We start from the raw sequence: 25,628 nt of genomic DNA, 5'->3' as shown, positions 1-25,628 counted from the left end.
TCTTAAATTACAGCTCAATTTGAGCTAAATCTGAATTTGTGATTCATCTTGATTAATCACAGCAAATCCTGGGATTAACAGCCCTAATTTTCAATAAAGTTACATATTTTCAATAAAGTGTCATTCATTGATGATAGTTAAATTATTTTAAAACTATAGCAAAGGTTTCTATTGACTTTTCTGTGACTGCCAAAAGTGTGATATGTTTTATTTATTTATAAATTATCACACACTTTTCCCATTGACTCAGAGTACTATGTAGGCTACATGCCAAAAGTGTAACTGGGATTATAATTATGGTCCAGGTAAAGGTCTCCCGAACAGGATGGAGAAAACCTGGAACGGGATCACAGACAAGAGGATTGGGGATCTGGTGCGGACTCACACAGTATGGAAGGGTGAGCAGTGACAGGAGGGAGAGGGAAAGCAAGGGAGAGAAGTTAAGAATGATGAGATGGGTCTAAATTTATTTTACTCACACAGTGAAGCAGTAAATCCTGCAGACTCAGACAGGAAGAGGGGGGAAATCAGGAGCAGACTTTTCTCAGCACAGGGGAGAGGGAGGAACCTGGAACGGACTCACACAGGGAGGAAAGGAAGCAACCAGGAGCAAGGTCCAGCAGGGTTTGGGTGGGCTCGACACACTGGATGACAGGATGGACAGAAGGAAATACAGATAAATGGAAGGAAGGGAGAGGAAGGAGCTACGACCTTTGAAGACAGGGGAAGAGAGAGTGTGAGAGAGAAACAGAGACTTAGAGACAGATACAGAGAGACAGATACAGATAGAGAGAGAGAGACAGGGTATAGTAAGGCCCCTCAGATCTAGCAGAGCTCCCTGTGGTTGATACCTTACACCAAGATAATAATACATGCGTTTGAGGAATAGACTGTTATTTATTCCAACAGGGGAATGTAGTGTAGTCTGTTACCTCAGTCTGGGCATGGGTTTTATGCTCAACAGAGAAAGAGGAAAGAGAGAAGGGGGTCTCAAATCCGAGAATGGCGGTTGACAGGTTTAATGGCAATTCTGCTTCTCAAAAGTAGTCTCTGGTCCAAAGTAGTGCGCTATGGGTGAAAATAGTTACGTTAAAAAGTGTGTAGGCTATAGTAGCTCTGGTCTAAAGAAGTGCACTACATGGGGAATAGTTGCTCTGGTTAAAAGCAGTGGTGGAAAAAGTACCCAATTGTCATACTTGAGTAAAAATATAGATACTTTGATAGAAAGTTACTCAAGTAAAAGTTACCCAGTAAAATACTATTTGAGTAAAAGTCTAAAAGTATTTGGTTGTAAATATACTTAAGTATCAAAAGTAAAAGTATAAATAATTTCAAATTCCTTATATTAAACAAAGTTTTAATTTTATTTTAAAATTTTGAAATTTACTCAGACATACTGTAATTGACAAATTATGCATTTGTGTTTCGTGAGTCCGCCAGATCATAGGCAGTAGGGATGACCACATGTTCTCTTGATAAGTGTGTGAATTGGACCATTTTCCTGTCCTGCTAAGCATTCAAAATGTAACGAGTACTTTTGGGTGTCAAGGAAAATGTAGGGAGTAAAAGGTACATTTTCTTTAGGAATGTAGTGAAGTAAAAGTTGGCAAAACATAAAATGGTAAAGTACAGATACTTAAGTACTTTACGCCACTGGTCAAAAGTAGTGCAATACATGGGGAATAGTGGCTCTGGTCAAAAGTAGTGCAATAGGGATTATAGGGTATGATTTGAGAACCAGTCTGTTACCTTAGCCTGGCCGGGCTGCTGCTGTTCATTCCTCTGGGCCTTGAGCTCGGCTATCTCAGCCTCCAGGAGATGGATCACCTCCTCATAATCAATCTCCATTCCCCTGGCCTGCTTCTGGGCTGCTACAGCCAAGTGGATCCGGCTCCGCAGAGCACGGCTCTCATCCGTCCCAGACTTTACCTCCTACCAGGGAGAGTGACGAGGAGAGGACAGGAGAGTCAAACAGGCACAGGAATATGCTGTAGGTAAAAGTTCAGTGCACTTTGAACTTGTGTTGGAACATTTTACTGCTTGAATGAATGAAAAGGATGCTACATTATTTATTTTTTTAGAAACGGTGCTTTGCTTTAATTTGTTTCTTCAATTATTTTGGCCTATTTCAGAGGCATTTTAGCTTTCTTTTGTAATTCTCTGCTAGAGGATAAAAGTGTTCTGAGGTGTGTGACACTGACACGCACAAACAGGTCTCCAGTGGTGGAAAAAGTACTGATTGTCATACTTTAGTAAAAGTAAAGATACCTTAATAGAAAATGACTCAAGTAAAAGTGAGTCACCCAATAAAATACTACTTGAGTAAAAGTCTAAAAGTATCTGGTTTAAAATGTACTTAAATACAGAGGTGGAAAAGTGTTGATACTTGAGTAAAAGTAAAAAGTAAATGCTATACATCAAAATCCTTGTCTTCATTTTTTTACAGACAGGCGGGCACGCTCCCACACTTTTGGGTGTTATCCCTGATGTATGGAGTAAAAATTACCTTATTTTATTTAGGAATGTAGTGGAGTAAAAGTAAAAGTTGTGAAAAATATAAATAGCAAAGTAACGTACAGATATCCCGAAAAACTACTTAAGTAGTTCTCCAAAGTATATTTACTTCAGTACTTTACAACACTGCAGGTCTCCCTCACTCATCACACGCTAGAGCAGAGTCAACACGCTAGAGCAGAGTCAACACGCTAGAGCAGAGTCAACACGCTAGAGCAGAGTCAACACACTAGAGCAGTCAACATGCTAGAGTAGTCAACACGCTAGAGCAGTCAACACGCTAGAGCAGTCAACACGCTAGAGCAGTCAACACGCTAGGGCAGAGTCAACACGCTAGGGCAGAGTCAACACGCTAGAGCAGAGTCAACACGCTAGGGCAGTCAACATGCTAGAGTAGTCAACACGCTAGAGCAGTCAACACGCTAGAGCAGTCAACACGCTAGGGCAGAGTCAACACGCTAGGGCAGAGTCAACACGCTAGGGCAGAGTCAACACGCTAGGGCAGAGTCAACACGCTAGGGCAGAGTCAACACGCTAGAGCGTGGTGTTAACACGCTAGAGCGGTGTTAACACGCTACAGTAGAGTCAACACGCTAGAGTGGTGTTAACACGCTAGAGTAGAGTCAACACGCTAGTGCAGTCAACACGCTAGGGCAGAGTCAACACGCTAGGGCAGAGTCAACACGCTAGAGCGTGGTGTTAACACGCTAGAGTGGTGTTAACACGCTACAGTAGAGTCAACACGCTAGAGTGGTGTTAACACGCTAGATCAGAGTCAACACGCTAGAGTGGTGTTAACACGCTAGAGTAGAGTCAACACGCTAGTGCAGTCAACACGCTAGAGCTGAGTCAACACGCTAGAGTAGAGTCAACACGCTACAGTGGTGTTAACACGCTGGAGTAGAGTCAACACGCTAGAGCAGAGTCAACGCGCTAGAGCGGTGTTAACACGCTAGAGCGGTGTTAACACGCTAGAGTAGAGTCAACATGCTAGAGTGGTGTTAACACGCTAGAGTAGAGTCAACACGCTAGAGTGGTGTTAACACGCTAGAGCAGAGTCAACACGCTAGAGCGGTGTTGACACGCTAGAGTAGAGTCAACACGCTAGAGTGGTGTTAACACGCTAGAGTAGAGTCAACACGCTAGAGTAGAGTCAACACGCTAGAGTGGTGTTAACATGCTAGAGTGGTGTTAACACGCTAGAGTGGTGTTAACACGCTAGAGCGGTGTTGACACGCTAGAGTAGAGTCAACACGCTAGAGTGGTGTTAACACGCTAGAGTAGAGTCAACACGCTAGAGTAGTGTTAACACGCTAGAGTAGAGTCAACACGCTAGAGTGGTGTTAACACGCTAGAGTAGTGTTAACACGCTAGAGTGGTGTTAACACGCTAGAGTAGAGTCAACACGCTAGAGTAGTGTTAACACGCTAGAGTAGAGTCAACACGCTAGAGTGGTGTTAACACGCGAGTCAAAACGCTAGTGACACATGATGGATGATGGGACTACTCTGGAGAGAGACAACCTGACAGACTAACCTACATAATTACATAAGATTATGTAATGCTCTACATAGAAAATTCCCAGTAGTTTTTCCTGACCACTTGACCTGAAAGAACCCCTAGCCGTACCTGATACTATGATAATACGGTAGATAATTGACACAGAAGGCTCACGTGTGGTGTGGCCAATCTATACAAGCTGTAGCGTAATATTGAGTTGCAGTTCATGGTTTTAACAAAAAACGTGGGATGGCGACGCCTCTGAAGACTTAAAAAACAATGTTTCGTAAGCCTAGTGGCATAACATGCATTAGTCTGTCAGTTAGTTCAAAGTTCAAACCCTCTAGCCAATGTTCTATTATCAATCTGTAGGTATGTGGAAAACCTCAATATAGCCGTCCAGTTATAAAGTCTCAGATGGATTTATTCCACAAACTATTTCTCTGTGTGTGTGTGTGTGTGTGTGTGTGTGTGTGTGTGTGTGTGTGTGTGTGTGTGTGTGTGTGTGTGTGGTCAATGCTGATCCTTGCTGTTGGCTAAAAATAAACACCTAACTCTCTGTGACCTAGATCTCCCCTGGTGTTCCCTACATGGAACACATGTGTGCACACACACACGCACACACACACACACACACACACCAGTAAATGGGCACATACGCATACACACACACCAGACCATCTGTTCCTGTGACTGGAATACTGGGAATTCTATATATTCTCAGAACCGACTTTCAGAGAACAGAAGGAGAGAGAGCGAGAGAGAGAGCTAGAGAGCGAGGGATAAGATCACTTAAGCTGGGATACATCTCACAGTCATGTGAATGAGTTTCCCGAGTTAGCAATGACCAACAGCATCAGTACACAGGAAGGGCACGATAGGGCAGAGCAACATACAAGCTGTAACTCTAAACACTGAGTAAGCCCATAATATTGTATCTTTATATACTGTTAGTCTGTGTCTCTCCTTTTCCCCTCAGCTCTACAAAAGAGCCTTAATAAAAAATCTAACCAAACCCCATGCAAACTGATCAAACATGGATTTATCAGATGGCGTTGTAAACCTTCACAAAATAGCAACAGCAGGACATGTCCCTGGATCTATTCAATACATAATTCAGTTATTTTACTAGTAAATTATGTATTTTCTTTATCCGCTTGTGTAATGTTTTCTGTGTGCTGGCTGGGATGACAGCAGGGATTTAGTTCTGTAATGCTGCTACCCTCTGAGCCTGAAGCTGCTGAGTCTGCAGGGAGCACTATACAGAGCTCTTAAAGGCAGCATCCCAAATGGCACCCTATTTCTTATATTGTGCACTTAGCAACGGTCATCGAAATAGTTAAAAAGGTTTTAAAAACATTTATAATATTTGATCCCAGGCTGTGTCGCGACCGGGAGACCCATGAGGTGCCGCACAATTGGCCCAACGTCGTCCGGGTTAGGGGAGGGTTTGGCCGGCTGGGATGTCCTTGTCCCATTGCGCTCTAGCGACTCCTTGTGGCATGCCGCGAGCATGCACGCTGACTTCCGTCGGCAGTTGTACAGTGTTTCCTCCAACACATTGGTGCGGCTGGCTTCCGGATTAAGCGGGCTGTGTGTCAAGAAGCAGTGCGGCTTGGCAGGGTCGTGTTTCGGAGGACGCATGGCTCTCGACCTTCGCCTCTACCGAGTCCGTAGGGGAGTTGCAGCGATGGGACAAGACTGTAACTACCAATTGGATATCACGAAATTGGGGAGAAAAAGGGGTAATAAGTTAAAAAATATATTTCCAATTAATGCAACAGTTGGATAATGGGTGAAGATACTCCAAACTTTTAGAAATGTTATAATCCTCAGATATTGACTGAATTATAGCACATAAAACATTTTACTGGCACAGACAAATAATGGAGTTTTACTTTTATTAGAATGCACTCATTTATAAATTTTCTTATTGTATCAGGTATTTTTTATTATATTCTGTGTTCATATAAAGATAATTATGTGTGCAAAATTTACATAAATATAGCATATTTGCATATATGAATACATTAACATAACGGGGAGCGACATGGCTGCAACCATCAAACATTTGTGCCATCTTCCGTACCTGCACTGTCTAGACTCAATAATTACTGTTGTTGTCTTGTTCACTTGCATAATTCAACAAGTGTGTTAATAGCAGGATACCCTCAGATTCAAAATCAACATGCTTGGCTCTACATTATACCTATCTAAACATACTTTACATTGTTTGCGAGAAAATACATAATATCGCTATAATCTAAGTGTTTTTTTTCGTTAGTTGCCTTCATTTCAGCGCATCTAATTTGTAAACATTTCAACTGTATTCAATTATAACTTTTTTCAATTCCCACAAAAAATTAACTCCCATCAAGTTCTCTTTGTTCTCTTTCTTGTGATGCAAGTGTCGAGACGGTGGGTTAAATCCCAGACAAAGCTTTAACGTTCTTATGGATTCAACGGAAAGGCAATGTATCCTTTTGAGCTCATTTGATCCAGTACTGTGGTGTGTTTGATAGCGGGGGAAAACGACAGGCACAAGCAATTCCCTTAGGGGCAAGGTTTAATTTGAGGAAGAAAAAAACTCTCCATTGTTGGTCCTTGAATCAAATAACGCATATGTGACAAAGTAGATGATAATTAAAATGTATATAAAGCGTTGTAGAAAAATATAAAAGCAAAGTGTCGGTACCATGTTGCATGAAATGATATAAATAAATTTGATTTGATATAAAAAATACCAGAAATGTTCCATAAACACAAAAAGCAGAAGCTGATTAAAAAGCACAATCATTACACAGGTGCACCTTGTGCTGGGGACAATAAAAGGCCACTTTAAAATGTGCAGTTGTGTCACACAACGCAGTCACAGATTGCCATGCTGACTCCAGGAATGTCCACCAGAGATGTTGCCAGAGAATTTAATGTTCATTTCTCTACCATAAGCTGACTCCAACGTTGTTTTAGAAAATGTGTCAGTACGTCCAACCGGCCTCACAACCGCAGACCACGTGTAACCACACCTGCCCAGGACCTCCACATCCTGCTTCGTCATTCTGATTGGCTGGGCCTGGCTCCCCAGTGGGTGGGCCTACGCCCTCCAAGGACCACCCATGGTTACATCCCTGCCCAGTTATGTGAAATCCATAGACTTGAATTGAATTAATTAGGCCCTATTGACTGATTTCCTTATATGAACTGTAACTCAGTAAAATCTTTGCAATTGTTGCATGTTGTGTTTATATGTTTGTTCAGTATACATGTACACTACCGGTCAAAAGTTTTAGAACACCTACTCATTCAAGGGAATTTTCTATATTTTTACATTGTAGAATAATAATGAAGACATCAAAACAATGAAAAAACACATATGGAATCATGTAGTAACCAAAAACGTGTTAAACAAATCAAAATGTATTTTACATTTGAGATTCTTCAAACAGCCACACTTTGCCTTGATGACAGCTTTGCACACTCGTAGCATTCTCTCAACCAGCTTCATGAGGTAGTCACCTGGAATGCATTTCAATTAACAGGTGTACCTTCTTAAAAGTTAATTTGTGGAATATCTTTCCTTCTTAATGCGTTTGAGCCAATCAGTTGTGTTGTGACAGGGTAGGGGTGGTATACAGAAGATAGCCCTATTTTGTAAAAGACCAAGTCCATATTATGGCAAGAACAGCTCAAATAAGCAAAGAGAAACGACAGTCCATCATTACTTTAAACAATGAAGGTCAGTCAATACGGAAAATTTCAAGAACTTGAAAGTTTCTTCAAGTGCAGTCGTAAAAACCATCAAGCGCTATGATGAAACTGGCTCTCATAAGGACCGCCACAGGACAGGAAGACCCAAAGTTACCTCTGCTGCAGAGGACAAGTTCAATAGAGTTAACTGCACCTCAGATTGCTGCCCACATAAATGCTTCACAGAGAACAAGTAACAGACACATCTCAACATCAACTGTTCAGAGGAGACTGCGTGAATCAGGCCTTCATGGTCGATTTGCTGCAAAGAAACCACTACTAAAAGACACCAATAATAAGAAGAGACTTGCTTGGGCCAAGAAACACGAGCAATGGACATTAGACCGATGGACATGTGTCCTTTGGTCTGGAGTGAAATGTAAAATTTTTGGTTCCAACCGCCATGTCTTTGTGAGACGCAGTGTGGGTGAACGGATGATCTTCGCATGTCTATTTCCCACCGTGAAGCATGGAGGAGGAGGTGTTATGGTGTGGGGGTGCTTTGCTGCTGACACTGTGATTTATTTAGAATTCAAGGCACACTTAACCAGCATAGCTACAAAAGCATTCTGCAGCGATACGCCATCCCATCTGGTATGGGCTTAGTGGGACTATCATTTGTTTTTCAACAGGACAATGACCCAACACACCTCCAGGCTTTGTAAGGGCTATTTTACCAAGAAGGAGAGTGATGGAGTGCTGCATCAGATGACCTGGCCTCCACAATCCCCAGACCTCAACCAAATTGAGATGGTTTTGGATGAGTCGGAACGCAGAGTGAAGGAAAAGACTGTTGGAAAAGCATTCCAGGTGAAGATGGCTGAGAGAATGTCAAGAGTGTGCAAAGCTGTCATCAAGGCAAAGGGTGCCTATTTGAAGAATCTCAAATATAATATATATTTTGATTTGTTTAACACTTTGTTTGGTTACTACATGATTCCATGTGTTATTTCATAGTTTTGATGTCTTCACTATTATTCTACAATGTAGATAATAGTACAAAATAAAGAAAAACCCTTGAATGAGTAAGTATTCTAAAACTTTTGACTGGTAGTGTAAGTGTAGCCTACATGTCTATGTAATATAGCCTATAGTAGCGACAATTATTTATGTAGCAGAGGCAGTATCTTATGTTGGGTCTGCAAGAGGGACTCCGACAAGAAGCTCTTCATGTATTCGTAATCTTTATTTACAAGGGTTTGCATGTACTTCTCTCCACAACACACTATCATAATTAGTGTAGGCCTAATATGCGAGGCTACATTTGAATGGTAGCCTAAGTCTAAAGTGTGCCACCCTGTCAAGCCTTGTGAAGTGAGTGATCAAGGTTGTTTCGGAAATACGGTTTCGCATAGACCATTACTGTGTTTGTAATAGACTATTTGAGGAAAAGCTTCTCCGGTGAAAGCACCTACATGTGATAGCGAATAGAACATGCCAGTTTACTTTTGTCATTATATCAAATGTCAGGTAAACTACAAGATGTAGGTTACAATTGTAGAAAGTGATATGCTAATGTCTCCTCGTCAGGAGAGGGCGTAGTCACTATGGTTAGCCTCTACTAGGCTTTCACCCTACTGGCCTGGAAGTCGAGCCTACTCTATGGAATACTTGACCTGGGTAAAGGTTATTGGTGTTCATAAATATTCCCAGATTGTCATGGTCTATGTGGAGCTAGCAGTTGGATTAAATATTAATAATCGAAGAGAAAAGTTGTTTGGCCCATCTTTATTTCCAAGCCTTACACATTCAATGTAACGCTCGTCTTTATGTGGAAGAGAGGAGGACCAAGGCGCAGCGTGGTGAATGTTCATGATGTTGAATTTTAATGAATTATCCAACTAAACAGAACACTGACAAAATACAAAATAACAAAACGACGTGAACAGACCTGAACTTGAGAACATAAAACATGAACGCACGAACAGGAACAAACGAACGAACCAGTACCGTGTGGCGAACAAACACAGACACAGCAACAATCACCCACAAACAAACAGTGAGAACAGCCTACCTTAATATGGTTCTCAATCAGAGGAAACGTAAAACACCTGCCCCTGATTGAGAACCATATCAGGCTAGTTGAATGAACCCAACATAGAAACACATAACATAGAATGCCCACCCAGCTCACGTCCTGACCAACTAAACAAGGCTAAACAAAGGAAATAAGGTCAAGAACGTGACATTCAAAGCAAAACACTTGAGCAACGAGGCAAGCAATTACATGCTGTAAAAGATGTGCAGGCTAAACGGCGTTTGCTGTTGATTTGCTACAATTAAATACGAGTTTAGATCATTTTTCATTGTACGTAAATTGAAGTATTATTTGCAGTTGTCACTGACAATTAACACACCCTGAAAGCATTAGTAGGCCTACAGTGTGCAGTCGGATGTGTTGATCAGTGGATTGACAGGTGTACTGTAGAACGATAAAAACTTTCCTCTAGTGTGGACTCGCAATAAACTTCTTTAAAATAACTAACACTGTTACTGCAATCTGTAGGATGATAACGAGAGTGGTTGACTTGGTTAAGGGTGCTCTTATGAAAAAGGGTTTGTTCACATCCAACTACATTTGTAATTGGCCAATGCAGAACTTGTTCCAGGAAATAATTACTGTCATCTGGTGATTTTAGCATAGGACTAACGTGTGCCAGATTATCTGATGGGACCAGCTACAATAGTGTTCTATCACGTGCAAGTAAATCAACAATGTTAATTGGCTGAGTTTACATTTTAACTGTTTCTAATGTTCGCAAGTATGACCCCACTGTGTTTGTGTGTGTGCCTGTGTGTTTGTGCATTTGTCTGCATACGCGTGTGTTACTGTGTAGAGTAGGGCTGCCCAAACCTGGTCCCGGAGGGCCAAAAAACTTCTGGTTTCCATCCTCTCCTTTTAAATCAGGGACTAATTCAGATCTGGGACACCAGTTGAGTGCAATTAACTATCAGGTAGAAACAAAAAACTCAAATGTTTCAGGCCTCCAGGACCAGTATTGGGCAGCCCTGGTGTAGAACTTAATCTGATAGCCAGGTAGTGACTACTTAATATGCAATCAGTGTCGTGACGAACATGATGTACAGAAGGAAGATAGAGGGATATGGAAAAACCGAATAAATATGTTACTATCCCAGTGCCTGTTGGGATATATTACATTTGGAAATTGATCTATGTGCTTTATGCATCAGAGGATGAGTCCCAAATGACACACTATCCCCTAAGTGCTCTACTATGGGCCTGGTCAAAAGTAGTGCACTATATAGGGAATAGAGTGCCATTTGGGATGGGATGCAACCAGAGAGAAGAAGAGGAGTGCTGTGTCAATGACTCACAATACAGGGAGGATCTATTTAGGGTGCACCCGCCTCTATGTTCCCTGTAGTCTCACACATCATACAGTAAGCCTACACGGTGCCGTCCGTTTCTCCCTCCTACACATGGTGAGTACTGCCGCGGTGCTACTACAATACAGTACGTGCTTAAACCCCGTGCTCTCAACACACTCAGAGAAAAGATGCTTAGGAATGATGACGAACATGCATGGAGGGGAAGTTTGAGAGAGTGTGTGACTGCTCTAGGGTCCCGTAGCGAATTAAGGAGTTCATAATGAGGGGTTTGTTTGTTTCAGTATGTGACGCTCATGTGGTTGGGTGTATGCAGTATGTGATGCTCATGGGTTATCAGTTTATCGGCCGTGTCCGAATACCCCTGGTTGCATTCTACCATAAATAGCAGGGTTTTTGGGTATGCAAAAATATAAAGTGTTATAGCATGTGAAATGTCAAATGTAGTAAATGTTTAAAATGCCAGGATGCCATACTAATTTTGGCTTTTCATCTACTAGAATTCTCCACACACTGTTGAGGAAGAGAATTGTCTTTCTCTACCCACGTGCGTTTGACAACAGCTGATAATCAGATAAGGGAACGTGCTGTACAAAATTGAACGAATGGCGGGAATTAACGCAATTACACATTAGGGGCTCCCGAGTGGCGCAGCGCATCTCAGTGCTAGAGGCGTCACTACAGACTTTGGTTCGATTCCAGGCTGTATCACAACCGGTCGTGATCGGAGTCCCATAGGGTTGCGTACAATTGGCCCAGCATTATCCGGGTTAGGGTTTGGCCGGGGTAGGCCGTCATTGTAAATAAGAATTGTTCTTAACTGACTCGCCTAGTTAAATAAAGGTTCAATAAAAAGAACATGATGCATTCTTAGTATGGATGAGCTTAGTTTATATTTGTTGCTTACTGCGTTTTTACTAAAAAGTACGTTCTAAATAGTATGTAGTAAGATTAGTACAGTACACAGTATGTCGTTAGTAAGTAGTAGGCAAGGCAGATTTCGGACATGGTCATCCACAATACAAACCTGGACAATCTTGTATTATTGTATGAAGTCCACAGTCTATGACCAAGAAAACGCCATCGCTTGCTGAATATAAACTGTAATCTAGATACATGTATTTAAAAGATTGCATGCTAGTCTTATGCTACCTCTTCACGGCCGGTCGTTAACAAAACTTCAGTTGGACTCAAGCACACAGGAGGTTGGTAGCACCTTAATTGGGGAGAACTTGCTCGTAGTAATGACTGGAGTGGAATGGTATCAAATTCATCAAACACATGGTCTGCAGGTGTTTGATGGCATTCCATTTGCTCGGTTTCTGCCATTATTATGAGCTGTCCTCCCCTCAGCAGCCTAATGTGGCCTCAAGTGTCTGGTTTGCTCCCTGCTTCTTCATAAGACAAAGAACCCTACAGAATAAAACGCATGCATGTAAGTGTGCATGCTTGTGCAGAGCGCCCTCTGGTGAATAGGCAAACAGCTACGCACCCCCCAAAAAAGCTCAACAAAACCAGCTAACTTCCAGTAAGTGAGCTTCAGATGTATGTGTAAGGCCAGATAAACTATACTAAAATCACCTGTTTGACCCTGTTCAGCTCTTCCTGCATCTGCAGGTGAAGTCTCTCTGACTCTGCCAACTGCTCCTGGAGAATGTAGAGACACGGCAAGAACATAAAAAAAAAAAAAAGTCTATATATTCTCTAAAGTCAACACACAAATGTTCCTGTTTTCTGACCTACTAATGTTTTATTTCTCTAACTCCTGTGATACCTGTAGTTTCTTGATCTCTCTCAGAGCCTCAATGTGGTCTTTCCTCAGTCTCTCCATCTCCTCCAGGTCATCAGAGTCAGACAGTGAAGGCTGACAGATACAGGACAACAGGGACATTATTAGACAGAAAGTGAAGGCTGATCTAACAGTGAAGGATGATATGGAGAGACCGGAAGACAGAGGGACATGAATAAAGGCTCTACTTCACACATAATCACAGCACCGGAACATGGGACTAACACCTTGTCAAAGGCTTTACATCAAACAGGCATTACCATCATGTATAGCATCAACACAGGAACACAACATCATCATTAAAATAACATGTTACTACATGATTTAGTTACAGCGTGTATTACACTCTCACACACACTACAACATAGGAACACATGCATATAGGCCAGTGGTTTTCAAACTTATCCTCGGGGACCCCTAGATATTTCACAATTTTGTTGTAGTCCTGGACTAGCTCACCTGATGCACCTAACATGGGCTTGATAATTACAGTAGTTGACAAGTTGAATCAGGTGTGCTAGCTCTGGAACAGTTCAAATGCATGGAACAGATGGGTGTCACAACAGATGGGTGTCCCAAAACCCCTAATATATCGGTTACTGAAGACTTTACTGCAAACATATATTGTACAATCACACTACTACACACATTAATCACCTTCAAGCAGAGCATCAACAGGTCGACATCCATAACCACTATTACACTTTACACATGGATGTTTACAACAGCAAACAGCACTGCTACAATAGAGAAACACTCTACTGTGTTAGTGCAGGGATGGGCAACTCTAGTCCTCAGGGCCTGATTGGTGTCACACTTTTCCCCCAGCCATATAGATGAAACAGCTGATTAAACTAATTGCATTCTAAACTAAAGACCATGATTAGTTGATTATTGGAGTCAGGTGTGTTTGCTGGGGCAAAAGTGTATCACCAATCAGGCCCTGAGGACTAGAGTTGCCCATCGCCACCTTAGCGTAAGACAGATCTGCAAATCCTCATACCAATTTCAAATTTCGCAGTCAGATGTGCACTTAACCAACTACAATGCATTAGCGTCTTCACAGAAGAAAAGCCTAGAGGCTAAAGTGTACAGTATTAATATCTCCTACCGTGTTGGTAGGTGACTCTAGGAGACTGGAGAGGTCATCTGACACGAACCTTGAGCCTTGACCTCCGACCCCTGACTCCTCAAACTGAAGCTTGAACAGCTCCCGTGTCAGTGTCTCAAAGTCTGCACACAGAGTAATAACATGTGTTTTATAATCACAATCTATAAATATAGATGCTTGTTGCACATTTTGTATCGCTGAAAAACACATAAGAAAAGACTGTTGCCTGTTGTTATAGTTTCAATAGAAACATGCTACATTATACATACAGTTGAAGTCGGAAGTTTATATACACGTAGGTTGGAGTCATTAAAACTCGTTTTTCAACCACTCCACAAATTTATTGTAAACAAACTATAGTTTTGGCAAGTCGGTTAGGACATCTACTTTTGTGCATGACACAAGTCATTTTTCCAACAATTTTTTGTTTCACAATTCCAGTGGGTCAGAAGTTTACATACACTGTGCCTTTAAACAGCCTGGAAAATTCCAGAAAATTTGTCATGGCTTTAGAAGCTTCTGATAATTGACAATGTTTGAGTCAATTGGAGGTATACCTGTGGATGTATTTCAAGGCCTATCTTCAAACTCAGTGCCTCTTTGCTTGACATCATGGGAAAATCAAAAGAAATCAGCCAAGACACCAGGGAAAAAGATTGGAGACCTCCAGAAGTCTGGTTCATCCTTGGGAGCAATTTCCAAACGCCTGAAGGTACCACGTTCATCTGTACAAACAATAGTACGCAAGTATAAACACCATGGGACTACGCAGCCGTCATACCGCTCAGGAAGGAGACGCGTTCTGTCTCCCAGAGTTGAACGTATTTTGGTGCGAAAAGTGCAAATCAATCCCAGAACAACAGCAAAGGACCCTGTGAAGATGCTGGTGGAAACAGGTACAAAAGTATCTATATCCACAGTAAAATGAGTCCTATATCGACATAAACTGAAAGGCCGCTCAGCAAGGAAGAAGCCACTGCTCCAAAACCGCCATTAAAAAGCCAGACTATGGTTTGCAACTGCACATGGGGACAAAGATCGTACTTTTTGGAGAAATGTCCTCTGGTCTGATGAAACAAAAATATAACCGTTTGGACATAATGACCATCGTTATGTTTGGAGGAAAAAGGGGGAGGCTTGCAAGCCGAAGAACACCATCCCAACCGTGAAGCACGGGGGTGGCAGCATCATGTTGTGGGGGTGCTTTGCTACAGGAGGGACTGGATGCACTTCACAAAATAGATGGCATCATGAGGCAGAAAAATTATGTGGATATATTGAAGCAACATCTCAAGACATCAGTCAGGAAGTTAAAGCTTGGTTGCAAATGGGTCTTCCAAATGGACAATGACTCCAAGCATACTTTCAAAGTTGTGGCAAAATGGCTTTAGGACAACAAAGTCAAGGTATTGAAGTGGCCATCACAAAGCCCTGACCAATCCTATAGAAAATGTGTGGGCAGAACTGAAAAAGCGTGTGCAAGCAAGGAGGCCTACAAACCTGACTCAGTTACACCAGCTCTGTCAGGAGGAATGGGCCAAAAGTCACCCAACTTATTGTGGGAAGCTTGTGGAAGGCTACCCAAAACGTTTGACCCAAGTTAAACAATTTATAGGAAATGCTACCAAATACTAATTGAGTGTATGTAAACTTCTGACCCACTGGGAATGTGATGAAAGAAATAAAAGCTGAAATAAATCATTCTCTCTAATATTATTCTGACATTTTACATTCTTAAAATAAAGTGGTGATCCTAACTGACCTAAGACAGGGAATTTTTACTTGGATTAAATGTCAGGAATTGTGAAAGAAATGTGTTTAAATGTACTTTGCAAAGGTGTATGTAAACTTCTGACTTCAACTGTATGTATTGTAGAGGCAGTTCTCTGGATGAAAGAACATTTATTATAATGTCCTCTTTCAATAAAATCAGTGTGGTCAAGATAACCCACATGAAAAAATACTAGAAGTATACTATGGTATAAATACTATAGTATTCACTGTAGTGCTTTCGCATACTTGACTGTTGTATTCACTGTAATGTTTTTCCGGATACTGTGGTATTTACTGTAGTATACTGTAGTAGTTACAGTTAACTATTGTATACATACTGTAGTAAAGAAAACTGTAGTATATACTATAGTAATTAATGTAGTGTTTTTGTACATTGTAGTATACTGCAGTATTTAACTGTAGTGTTTTTGCAGACTGTACTACCCTACAGTATTTACTGTGGTGTTTTTTCAGGCATTACTGTAGTATTTACTATCGTGTTTTTGTTGTATTATCTTTGACACAAAAGCGGAGGCTTTCTCCTTCTGGAAACCTACTGGAGAAATACTAAAAGATCAAATGTTCCACAACCTGTAGGTAGGGCTGGGGTCTGAACAGATAATTCAGCACTTCTGCTCTTTTGCATAACCTGTAGGGATTATATTGTACAATTTACTATAGAATTCTATTGTAAGTGCTGTAGTATTCTATAGTAAACTGTAGTATTTTTTCATGTGGTTGCTGACACATGCCAGATCTTACAATACCTTGATAAGTATTTTACGTATCAACTAACCACATTATATGTTATAGCAATCTGGTGCCCGACGGCACAGTCAATGAAATGACATGCAATCATGGGTTGATGCATGCAACGTCTGAGCAGGAGAACACGACCACAGATAGTGAACGGGTTAGCTAAGGTAAAGTGGTAAGGTACAGTAAATGTCAGCGTTAGAAAGCTAAGGTAAAGGTTAAGGAGCTAGTGTAATGTTGGATGTGTTCAAGTTAGAGTCAGCATAAAGATCAGGGTTAAAATGAGGGTACAACTGTAAAAAATGACTCTGGATCAATTAACATTTTTTGCATCAGCTAGTTTTCAATTAGGTTCTCATTTAAAATATATATATATATAATTGTTGAAACTAGGGTTGAAAAATTACAGGAACTTTCAATAAATTCCCTGGTTCGCCTGAAATCCCGGTTGGAGGAATCCCAGAATAAGAAGGGAAAAAGCAGGAAATCCACAAATCTCCAACCAGGATTGCTGGGAAACCAGGGAATTTATTGAAAGTTCCTGTAATTTAGCAACCTTAGTTGAAACCAATTCAATGCCGACTTTTATGTTTGATTACTAACAAACCTAGTTGCAACCTATTTCTTTCAACACGCAACTTACCTTTCCCCTTTGGTTAAACTTAATAAATAACATAAATACAAAATAATACACTGCTCAAAAAAATTAAGGGAACACTTAAACAACACAATGTAACTCCAAGTCAATCACACTTCTGTGAACTCAAACTGTCCACTTAGGAAGCAACACTGATTGACAATAAATTTCACATGCTGTTGTGCAAATGGAATAGACAACAGGTGGAAATTATAGGCAATTAGCAAGACACCCCCAATAAAGGAGTGGTTCTGCAGGTGGTGACCACAGACCATTTCTCAGTTCCTATGCTTCCTGGCTGATGTTTTGGTCACTTTTGAATGCTGGCGGTGCTTTCACTCTAGTGGTAGCATGAGACGGAGTCTACAACCCACACAAGTGGCTCAGGTAGTGCAGCTCATCCAGGATGGCACATCAATGCGAGCTGTGGCAAGAAGGATTGCTGTGTCTGTCAGCGTAGTGTCCAGAGCATGGAGGCGCTACCAGGAGACAGGCCAGTACATCAGGAGACGTGGAGGAGGCGTAGGGGGGCAACAACCCAGCAGCAGGACCGCTACCTCCGCCTTTGTGCAAGGAGGAGCATTGCCAGAGCCCTGCAAAATGACCTCCAGCAGGCCACAAATGCGCATGTGTCTGCTCAAACGGTCAGAAACAGACTCCATGAGGGTGGTATGAGTGCCCGATGTCCACAGGTGGGGGTTGTGCTTACAGCCCAACACCGTGCAGGACGTTTGGCATTTGCCAGAGAACACCAAGATTGGCAAATTCGCCACTGGCGCCCTGTGCTCTTCACAGATGAAAGCAGGTTCACACGCACATGTGACAGACGTGACAGAGTCTGGAGACGCCGTGGAGAACGTTCTGCTGCCTCCAACATCCTCCAGCATGACCGGTTTGGCGGTGGGTCAGTCATGGTGTGGGGTGGCATTTCTTTGGGGGGCCTCACAGCCCTCCATGTGCTCGCCAGAGGTAGCCTGACTGCCATTAGGTACCGAGGTGAGATCCTCAGACCCCTTGTGAGACCATATGCTGGTGCGGTTGGCCCTGGGTTCCTCCTAATGCAAGACAATGCTAGACCTCATGTGGCTGGAGTGTGTCAGCAGTTCCTGCAAGAGGAAGGCATTGATGCTATGGACTGGCCTGCCCGTTCCCCAGACCTGAATCCAATTGAGCACATCTGGGACATCATGTCTCGCTCCATCCACCAATGCCACGTTGCACCACAGACTGTCCAGGAGTTGGCGGATGCTTTAGTCCAGGTCTGGGAGGAGATCCCTCAGGAGACCATCCGCCACCTCATCAGGAGCATGCCCAGGCGTTGTAGGGAGGTCATACAGGCACGTGGAGGCCACACACACTACTGAGCCTCATTTTGACTTGTTTTAAGGACATTACATCAAAGTTGGATCAGCCTGTAGTGTGGTTTTCCACTTTAATTTTGAGTGTGACTCCAAATCCAGACCTCCATGGGTTGATAAATTTGATTTCCATTGATAATTTTTGTGTGATTTTGTTGTCAGCACATTCAACTATGTAAAGAAAAAAGTATTTAATAAGAATATTTCATTCATTCAGATCTAGGATGTGTTATTTTAGTGAGCAGTGTATATACAGTACCAGTCAAACGTTTGGACACCTCTACTCATTCAAGGGTTTTTCTTTATTGTTACTATTTCCTACATTGTATAATAATAGTGAAGACCTCAAAACTATGAAATAACACATATGGAATCATGTAGTAACCAAAAACATGTTCAACAAATAAAAATATATTTGAGATTAGCCAGTCTTGGCATTCTCTCAACCAGCTTCATGAGGTAGTCACCTGGAATGCATTTCAATTAACAGGTGTGCCTTCTTAAAACTTAATTTGTGGAATTTCTTTCCTTCTTAATGCGTTTGAGCCAATCAGTTGTGTTGTGACAAGGTAGGGGTGGTATACAGAAGAAAGCCCTATTTGGTAAAAGACCAAGTCCATATTATGGCAAGAACAGCTCAAATAAGCAGAGAGTCATTACTTTAAGACATGAAGATCAGTCAATCCGGAACATTTCAAGAACTTTGTGCAGTCGCAAAAACCATCAAGTGCTATGATAAAACTGGCTCTCCTGAGGACCGCCACGGGAAAGGGAGACACAGAGTTATCTCTGCTGCAGAGGATACGTTCATTAGTTACCAGCCTCAGAAAGGACTGCGTGAATCAAGCCTTCATGGTCGAATTGCTGCAAAGAAACCACTACTAAAGGACACCAATAATAAGAAGAGACTTGCTTGGGCCAAGAAACATGAGCAATTGACATTAGGCCGATGGAAATCTGTCCTTTGGTCTGGAGTTCAAATTTGAGATTTTTGGTTCCAACCGCCATGTCTTTGTGAGATGCAGTGTAGGTGAACGGATGATCTCCGCATGTGTAGTTCCCACCGTGAAGCATGGAGGAGAAGGTGTGATGGTGTGGGGGTGCTTTGCTGGTGACACTGTCTGATTTATTTAGAATTCAAGGCACACTTAACCAGCATGGCTACCACAGCATTCTGCAGCGATACGCCATCCCATCTGGTTTGGGCTTAGTGGTACTATCATTTGTTTTCAACAGGACAATGACCCAACCCACTTCCAGGCTGAATAAGGGCTATTTGACCAATAAGGATAGTGATGGAGTGCTGCATCAGATGACGTGGCCTCCACAATCACCCAACCTCAACCCAATTGCGATGGTTTGGGATGAGTTGGACCGCAGAGTGAAGGAAAAGCAGCCAACAAGTGCTCAGCATATGTGGGAACTCCTTCAAGACTCTTGGAAAAGCATTCATGAAGCTGGTTGAGAGAATGCCAAGAGCTTGCAAAGCTGTCATCAAGGAAAAGGGTGGCTACTTTGAAGTATCTAAAATATATTTATTTTTTTAACACTTTTTTGGTTACTACATGATTCCGTATGTGTTGTTTCATAGTTTATGTCTTCCTTGTTATTCTACAATGTAGAAAATAGTAAAAATAAAGAAAAACCCTTGAATGAGTAGGTGTGTCCAAACCTTTGACTGGTACATCACCAGCCGAAGAACATTTTGCCAACACCTCATATATATTCAGTTAGACTGATGTTGTAATGTAATATAGAACATTGTTGCCCAACACTGGTCCTCGAGCACCACCAACAGTACACGCTTGTATTTTAACCCTGGACAAGCACACCTGATTCAACTTGTCAACTAATCATCAAGCCCTCAATGAGTTGAATGAGGTGTGTTTGCCATGGACTACAACAAAACTGTGTAATGTTGGGGGTACCCGAGGACCAGGGTTGGGAAACACTGATATAAAAAGCCTAGTATACTCACAACTGCATTGTGGTATAGATATTGCTAACTGTACATATGTATATAATGGTGTTTTATATCATATTTTTTTACAAGTGTACTGACAAGTGACTAAATGGTTCCAGCTGCATTAGAAACCATTAAAGTGTTGACTTCAACTTCTGGATCAATTCATGTGATATTCATTAAATGTATTTGGAAGTAACTAACTACAATCTTAATGCTAAAACAAATGATGCAGGGAGTTGGTGTATCATTTAAACTTTAATTTGTTGGCAAGTAAAGATGTTTATAAAAAACAGTACATTACTCTGTCAATGTAGCAAATAAGTAGACAAATCAAAATGTATTGGTCACATACACATGTGTAGTGTAGCGAAATGCTTGTGTTTCTAGCTCCAAAAGTGCCGTAATACCTAACAATACACACAAATCTAAAAGTAAAAGGATGGAATTAAGAAATACGGTGCATTTGGAAAGTATTCAGACTCCTTGACATTTTCCACTTTTTGTTACGCTACAGCCTTATTCTAAAATTGATTAAATAGTTTTTTCCCCCTTCTCATCAATGTACACACAATACCCCATAATGATAAAGCAAACACAGATTCTGAATTTTTTACACATTTATTTATTAAATAAAAAATTGAAATATCACATTTACATAAGTATACAGACCCTTTACTTTGTTGAAGCACCTTTGGCAACGATTACAGCCCTGAGTCTTCTTGGGTATGACGCTACAAGCTTGGTACACCTGTATTTGCGGAGTTTCTCCCATTCTTCTCTGCAGATCCTCTCAAGCTCTGTCAGGCTGTATGGGAAGCCTCGTTGCACAGCTATTTTCAGGTCTCTCCAGAGATGTTCGATCGGTTTCAAGTCTGAGTGCTCTGGAGCAGGTTTTCATCAAGGATCTCTCTGTACTTTGCTCTGTTTATCTTTCCCTCGACCCGACTAGTCTCCCAGTCCCTGCCGCTGAAAAACATCCCCACAGCATGATGCTGCCACCACCATGCTTCACCTTAGGGATGGTGCCAGGTCTCCTCCAGACATGACGCTTGGCATTCAGGCCAAGAGTTCAATCTTGGTTTCATCAGACCAGAGAATCATGTTTCTCATGGTCTGAGAGTCCTTTCGGTGCCTTTTTGGCAAACTCCAAGCGGGCTATCATGTGCCTTTTACTGAGGAGTGTCTTCCATCTGGCCACTTTACCGGAAAGGCCCGAATGGTGGAGTGCTGCAGAGATGGTTGTCCTTCTGGAAGGTTCTCCCATCTCCAAAGAGGAACTCTGAAGCTCTGTCAGAGTGACCATTGGGTTCTTGGTCACTTCCCTGAGGAGGTGCACTGTCAACTTTGGGACCTTATATAGACAGGTGTGTGCCTTTCCAAATCATCTTCAATCAATTGAACTGACCACAGGTGGACTCCAATCAAGTTGTAGAAACATCTTAAGGATGATCAATGGAAACATGATGCACCTGAGCTCAATTTCGAGTCTTATAGCAAAGGGTCTGAATAATTATGTAAATAAGGAATTTCTGTTTCCGCTTTGTCATTATGGGGTATTGTGTGTAGATTGATGAGGAAAACAATTATTTAATCAATTTTAGAATAAGGCTGTAAAGTAACAAAATGTGGAAAAAGTCAAGGGGTCTAAATACTTTCCGAATGCACTGTATATAAATATTAGGAGCAATGTCAGAGTGGCATTGACTAAAATACAGTAGAATACAGTATATACATGTGAATTGAGCAAAGCAGTATGTAAACATGATTGACTAGTGGTTCATTATTAAAGTGACCAGTGATTCCATGTCTATGTACATAGGGCAGCAGCCTCTAAGGTGCCATCACTAGCCAGCTAGTACTGCGAAGTTGCTTAGGCACTAGAAGCAGAGTTGTCATGTCTGTCGGTGCTATCTTGCTCTTTCATGGCTTGTTTTCAAGACAAAGTTAATTTGCTCTGGTGACCAAAATGAGTTTACACAGCAGTATGCAGGAACAGTCATGGCAATGTATGACATATATACAGTAGGAGGAAAATATACTACTATCGCCTATATTAAACACTACAGTTCTACTAAGGGAATACTTGCATATGGTGTGTTTGGGTGATGCAGTGTGGTGTTCGGAGCCACTTAGATACAATGGGAGATTGTTGTTATGGGACCTTTGTTAGGAATTTTGTAAATAATAACTAAAACAATTTCTAGATTTAGATAAAACTATAACTAATTGAACTCTGCACGCTTAGTGAAAGAGATTTGTGCTGTGGGTTATAAAGTAAGCAAAAAGGGTTGTTAAACTATGGTTGAACTGACCCAACTTAGCCCTGAGATGTTTAGATAAGGCAGTGAGTAACTTTTTAGGTCTTCCATTATCTTGAGTTGTCTGCTAAAGTGGTAATAAATTATAGTGAGCCTTCAGGAGAATAGATTATATTGTGTGTCATGTGTGTGCGCTGGGAAGTTGGAATGAACTTTTGAACCTGTTTTATATTGGTCAGGAGGAGGAGATTTATTCTGTAACCTATGACGTCATATCTTGTATATAAACTGTTGTTTATGGTCAAATGGTAGCGTGCTCCGAGAATAAATACTATTATCTAATTTTAAAAGATTGTATCCTGTCTATTTTATGTTAATAAGTATCTTACAAATTCTTATAAAGAGACAGATTGATTTTAATTAATGAGTACATTAGAGGAATTATTTAATTCCACTAACAACCTTCCACATATTCCCTTAAGTCATCAACTTCATTGTATCCAACAGACTGTCCATCATGTGAGGGATACATTGCTTGAATGGCACCAACAACACACGCAGGCAAGGGGATTCAATACCCTCTGCCTAGCTTCTCCCCGCGTAAAACAAACTCCAAAAATAATCTGTAAACCACCAATCTGTATTGTCTGTAAGAGAATGACAAAAACGCTATTAGACTTTCATGGGCAATCGTTGTGTAATGACTGATTTCTTACTGTAGCAGCATGGTGTAGAATATGAGACATCTCACAGACAAATGTGAGCTAGCTAGTTAGCTACAGCACACAGGTATAGTTACTCCAAGACTAATCTGAGTCATAAAGCCAAAGTCATTCCTTTACTCTTCGTCATCACCATCAAAACATTTATCCAGTTTTTCTCCTAATGAGATGCACTGAGGCTAGCTAGCTATAATGTTAGGCTACAGTATATTTTGGGTATAGCAAACAAAGCTAGCTAGCTCAACTTGGCTAGTAATGGTACTAGCAAGCCCCGTTATGGCCGAATCGATCACAAAATTATACTGTACTGAACAACACTGCCTCGTGTAAAAAGATTTTACCGACAGCAAAACAACTTACTCGTTTGTCATTTGCCCTCCTGGTCCAGCTGGTCTATGCTGCCGTCTCCAGTTGATCTGGGAAGTTCTGAAGGATGTTTCCAGCATCCCTCTATCCATGTGTGCATAGAAACATTGATGGTCTGTCACACACACACACGATCCATGGGGTTTGCAGTGACCCTCTCCAGTAAGAACTTTCCGCGATCAAATTCGTTGCAGCACAGACTTGAATTGCACCGGCAATTCAGCATTCGCAATTCTATTTCTCTCTCTCAACTCTGCTTCAGTATATTACAGCTCAAATGAATAGCACTATATGTCCCGATGTAAAAGAAAATCAAAGACTGTTTTGTCGTCCAGCTCTTCTTGGAAAGAGGAATCATCAGAAGCAGCCATTGTAATTATTTAGCCATCTTGGATAGACAGTGCACGTTAACATGGCTTCTGTGAACCCATAGAAACTAGTACTGCCCCTGTTTTTAAAAGCCTGCCTTTGAGGGTGGGAACACAATTGGACAAGGAACTAGGGCTACCGTCAGGCTGCAGTCTTTACAAAGCCAGGTAAAACGTGTTAACCTAGATATCCTGCAATGTCGTGGCATATAAGAACATCGTTGAGACAAGTCCAATGGCTCTATTGAAGGCCAACCATATCTACTCACTGCAAGCGTTTTTATTCCAATCGGTGAACACAAAGGCCACAATAATTTCTACAAAACTCGACCTCATTCCTTTTTAGATCAGACAGCAGGCTCAATCAACCGATGACGTAATTGGTTGACCTCTCCCAGTGTGAAAAAAACCAAATACCACTATGGTGCATAATTATGTCTGAAACGCCTCTCATCAATCATAATTATGTAGGGAGACTGGAACAACACCCCAAATAATGTCTAACGGTGAAGTTTCACTTTATCTGGTTACAATATTACAATATTGTAACCAAATGGTGACCATCTCAATGGAAACCTTCCCAGGCTCTTTAGTATCACAATACTTACACAGATGTACTGTAATTTAAGATTCAGTGCAGGCAGTGAACATTATAACAATAAAAAAAATAATCTCAACAGAACACATTACCTGGAATGACATTCACTCTCAAGGGTGGCCAAACAATTAAGTGAAGGCCACCCCCCCTTCAATAGGCCATGCCTCCATCTCTTCTGGTAGGCTGCCGCCGCTACATTGCACCCACCACTATTCAATGTGAATGCACATGAGGTGTTGAAAGTGTTATAGGCTTTTGATTGATTTGGTTTTCGATTTCGATGTTGGTTTTGTTGGGTGTGGTTTGCCTTGATTGGAATCCTCCTCGTTGGTCAGGATGTGTTACCCCTGTCGCCTGGTTAGTTAGTCGTTAGTTTCCCGTGCTGGCCCAGTGCTCCAGTTAGCATGAGAGATGTTGGAAGAGCTCCTCCTTTTTAAGTTTTATCTTGTCTCACCTGCTTGGTTTGCTCCACGGTTATTTGCACTCCCCTACCTAAGTTGGTGTGGGTTTTCTTTTCCTTTAGTTTCTGATATCAGGCAAATCTACTGGGTGTGTGTTAAGACCCGACTCAAGTTTGCTTGGTCAGAATCCAGTCTGTAGGCACCCCCATGGATGCCTTTCAGAACCAATTTTAAACCCCCACCTGTTTCGTTCTGGTTTTCAACGTCATTTGGTAGTTCCCTATTTCTGTTGAGCGACGATTTTTGGTTTCTTATTGGGGAACTTAACAAAAGCAATTTAGAAGCTTTCATTCAATTTTTGGGATCATACCGATCAGAAAAAGCACTTCAGATGAACAACAGCTCCGTCCCACTTT

General features: G+C 41.5%; 1 protein-coding gene across 1 annotated transcript in view; it reads right to left on the bottom strand.

The window, feature by feature from the left end:
• The window catches only part of stxbp4 (syntaxin binding protein 4), a 63,158-nt gene that overhangs the window by 10,492 nt on the left and 27,038 nt on the right, over positions 1-25,628 (bottom strand). Inside the window, exons 14-17 of the mRNA XM_071393814.1 lie at positions 14,010-14,131; positions 12,884-12,973; positions 12,691-12,756; positions 1,750-1,932 (exon numbers count right to left, since the gene is read on the bottom strand). Of these exons, the coding sequence (XP_071249915.1) occupies positions 1,750-1,932; positions 12,691-12,756; positions 12,884-12,973; positions 14,010-14,131 (461 nt within the window). The remainder of the gene's footprint in view (positions 1-1,749; positions 1,933-12,690; positions 12,757-12,883; positions 12,974-14,009; positions 14,132-25,628) is intronic.

This window comes from Salvelinus alpinus, chromosome 3 (assembly GCF_045679555.1).
Source record: "Salvelinus alpinus chromosome 3, SLU_Salpinus.1, whole genome shotgun sequence".
NCBI classification, from domain to species: domain Eukaryota; kingdom Metazoa; phylum Chordata; class Actinopteri; order Salmoniformes; family Salmonidae; genus Salvelinus; species Salvelinus alpinus.
This window is presented reverse-complemented; position numbering and strand designations above follow the sequence as displayed.